Below are 2,591 nucleotides of genomic sequence, written 5' to 3'. Positions count from 1 at the left end.
CACACGACACACAGCACACACACGGCACACGATGTCATTCGTTCGCATGGTCGCTGACTCCTGTACGACTGACGGCTAGGGACGTGGATGGGGCGCATGGTGGATGAGGTGGACCGCAAGAAGATCATCACCTTTTCGCTGATGGTGCAGAACGGCTGCGTGATGATCTGCGCCGTCTTCCTCTACCTCCTCCTCCCCTTCGAGGCACCCCACCCGCCGCTGAGCGATTGGCGATTCCTCTCCCTCTTCTTCTCCCTCGTCGCGGTACCCTACCAGCACCAGGCCATCCTCCGCACTCGTGTGCGCACACGCACGCGCGCATGTCTGTTGCACACCGCACCGCACACGCAGCTGGTTCACCCCTTTCTGTCCACACAGGTGGGTTCGGTGGCGGCGCTGGCGTCCATGGCCGAGGACATTGCGGTGGGCCGCGACTGGGTGGTGGTCCTCACCTCGGGCGATCGAGACGCCCTCACCGGTAACGCACAACACTTAATTGCTGATTGGCCATTATGTTCCCTTGTAACTGTTTTTAAACTTGTGTTGTGACAGACGCCAATGCCATGGTGACACGCATTAGCCTTTTCTGTAAGGTGGCGGCCCCCGTGGCCTTCTCCCTCGTCATGTCCATCACATCCACCAGTACGTTACTTAACTTTTATCTTGGTCTTGAATAATACAATCGAACTGTGTAAATAACATCAACATGTGGATATGTATGTGTGTAGCGGGCAGCTTGATATTCGTGTGTATGTGGAATGCGGTGTCGATCCTGCCGGAGCTGCTCTCGCTGTTGCACATCTACAACGAAGTGCCGGGCCTGCAGAAGAAGATCGTCGTCAGGCAGGCGCACGGCAACGCCTTCTCGACCCTGTGGGCCGGGTGGCGCGCCTACATCGCCTCCCGCCGCACCTTCCTCGCCAGCTTCGCCTACGCCCTCCTCTTTTGGACCGCGCTGAGGTACGCCTCTGGACCTACGATACCGGCGGTTATTGCAATGTAACTGCAGTGTAGCAGTGTACCTAATAAGGAGGTGTCATGGTGTGATCCGGCCGCAGCCCGGGGGCGTTGATGTCGGCGTACCTGCTGACGCACGGAATCAACGAAATCTACATCGCCCTCTACATGGGCATATCGTCGGTGATCGGCATGATCCCCACCTTCTTCACCTCTCGCCTCTTCAAGCGATTCGGCATTGAGAAAACGGGTAACGTCGTCGCCCGTCTTCTTCTTTACATTCGTACCGCACTCACGCACTCACGCACTCACGCACCACCCATCGCACATACCGCGCATACCGCACACACGCAGGGTTGTACGCGATCTGGAGCCAGGATGTGTGCTTGCTGGTGGGTGTCGTGTTCTTCCTGGTGCCCAACGTGGTCCAGTTCGGCCGCCTCGTCGCCGACGGCCAACTCAGCCTCGCCAGCGCATTGAGCGCGCTCTTCTTGCAAGAGGAGGAGAGTAACAACAACGCCTACACTTCCTGGTCGCTCTGGGTGTTTCTCCTCTGCCTCATCCTCTCGCGCATTGGCCTCTGGACCTTCGACCTCGCCGAACGCCAGCTCATGCAGGCACGCCGCCGTCGCCCGCACACACCTCACCGTTAAAACCAAAAATGCTCATTTGTGCGTGCGTGCGTGCGTGTGCGGTGTTGATAGGAGTATGTGCCGGCGGAGTCGCGGGGCGTCATCAACTCGGTGGAGTACTCGCTCACCAACATCTTCTCGCTCTTCTCGTTCGCGATGGGCATCGTGTTCTTCTCGCCGGAGCAGTTCGGCGTCCTCGTCGTCATTTCCTTCGGCGCAGTCACCGCGGCCGCCCTCTGCTACTCGCGATGGCTCCAAACCGCAGGAGCCCAGCATCCGCAGCTCGCCCACACCAACGCCGCAGAGGCCTGAGCAGACCAAAAAGCGCTCATTTCTTCGCAGTTTCTTTTCTTTTTATCTGCCCTTTCTTTGGTAGAGCCACTGCTCTTCTTCTTCTGGTGGGCCAAGAAACGATGACAAATCGAGTAGGCGCCTTGGCAGTGTTCATTCTGATCAAATACGAGGAGGGTTCTCGCTACGGCCGGTGGGTGACCGTCGCGAGGCGCATCCAAGCGGCGAGCTTCTTGGGCGCCACGTCGTTCAGATAGTCCCGCACATCGCATACGCTCTTCCGCGCCATCTTGAAGAGCACCTTCCTCAATTTGCCTTTCTGCGCAGCCGCCAGAAACTCCTCTCTGCTCATTGCGGTTCAGGTCGGCTCCTCGGCTAACACTTTCCATTGTGGCCACACAACCGCACACGACCGCGCACGCCAAACAAAGCTGCAGGCTGCAGTACCTGGGCCGGGAGATCAGGGGGCTGTACACCTGTTCGAGCAGGGAGAGCAGGGCGTGGAACTGCTGGCGGACCTGGCGGTAGGTGGCCTCCCTGTTGGTTGCCGATCAGATCGGCGCTGAAGAGGCTTAGATCGAAGCGTGTGCGTGTGCGTGCGCGTACGGGCTGTTAACGTACCATTGGGGGTAGCGGCGGATGAAGGAGTCGTGATCGTTGGCGCGCACCACCTCGAGAAGCAGGAGACGCAGGGCGGCCTCGTCGCCCGAC

At 59.0% G+C, this 2,591-nt stretch overlaps 2 protein-coding genes across 2 annotated transcripts in view; one reads left to right on the top strand and one right to left on the bottom strand.

Moving 5' to 3' along the window:
* Positions 1-87: 87 nt before the first annotated feature.
* On the top strand, positions 88-1,901 carry ACA1_086420 (uncharacterized protein; the record flags this gene model as incomplete). Its single annotated transcript, XM_004354494.1, has 7 exons — positions 88-264; positions 379-478; positions 553-642; positions 729-960; positions 1,059-1,207; positions 1,312-1,499; positions 1,662-1,901. 7 exons carry the CDS (start codon positions 88-90, stop codon positions 1,899-1,901), a joined length of 1,176 nt encoding a protein of 391 aa, XP_004354546.1.
* A 163-nt stretch (positions 1,902-2,064) lies between these two features.
* ACA1_086310 (uncharacterized protein) overlaps positions 2,065-2,591 on the bottom strand; it is a gene marked incomplete at both ends in the record, with an annotated part of 4,186 nt that continues 3,659 nt past the window's right edge. Inside the window, 2 exons of the mRNA XM_004354493.1 lie at positions 2,065-2,224; positions 2,328-2,417. Coding sequence (XP_004354545.1) covers positions 2,065-2,224; positions 2,328-2,417 — 250 coding nt within the window. The remainder of the gene's footprint in view (positions 2,225-2,327; positions 2,418-2,591) is intronic.

This window comes from Acanthamoeba castellanii (assembly GCF_000313135.1).
Source record: "Acanthamoeba castellanii str. Neff unplaced genomic scaffold scf7180000084636, whole genome shotgun sequence".
Taxonomy (NCBI): Eukaryota; Discosea; order Longamoebia; family Acanthamoebidae; genus Acanthamoeba; species Acanthamoeba castellanii.
Note: the sequence above shows the minus strand (reverse complement) of the source record. Positions and strands in the feature narration are given on the sequence as shown.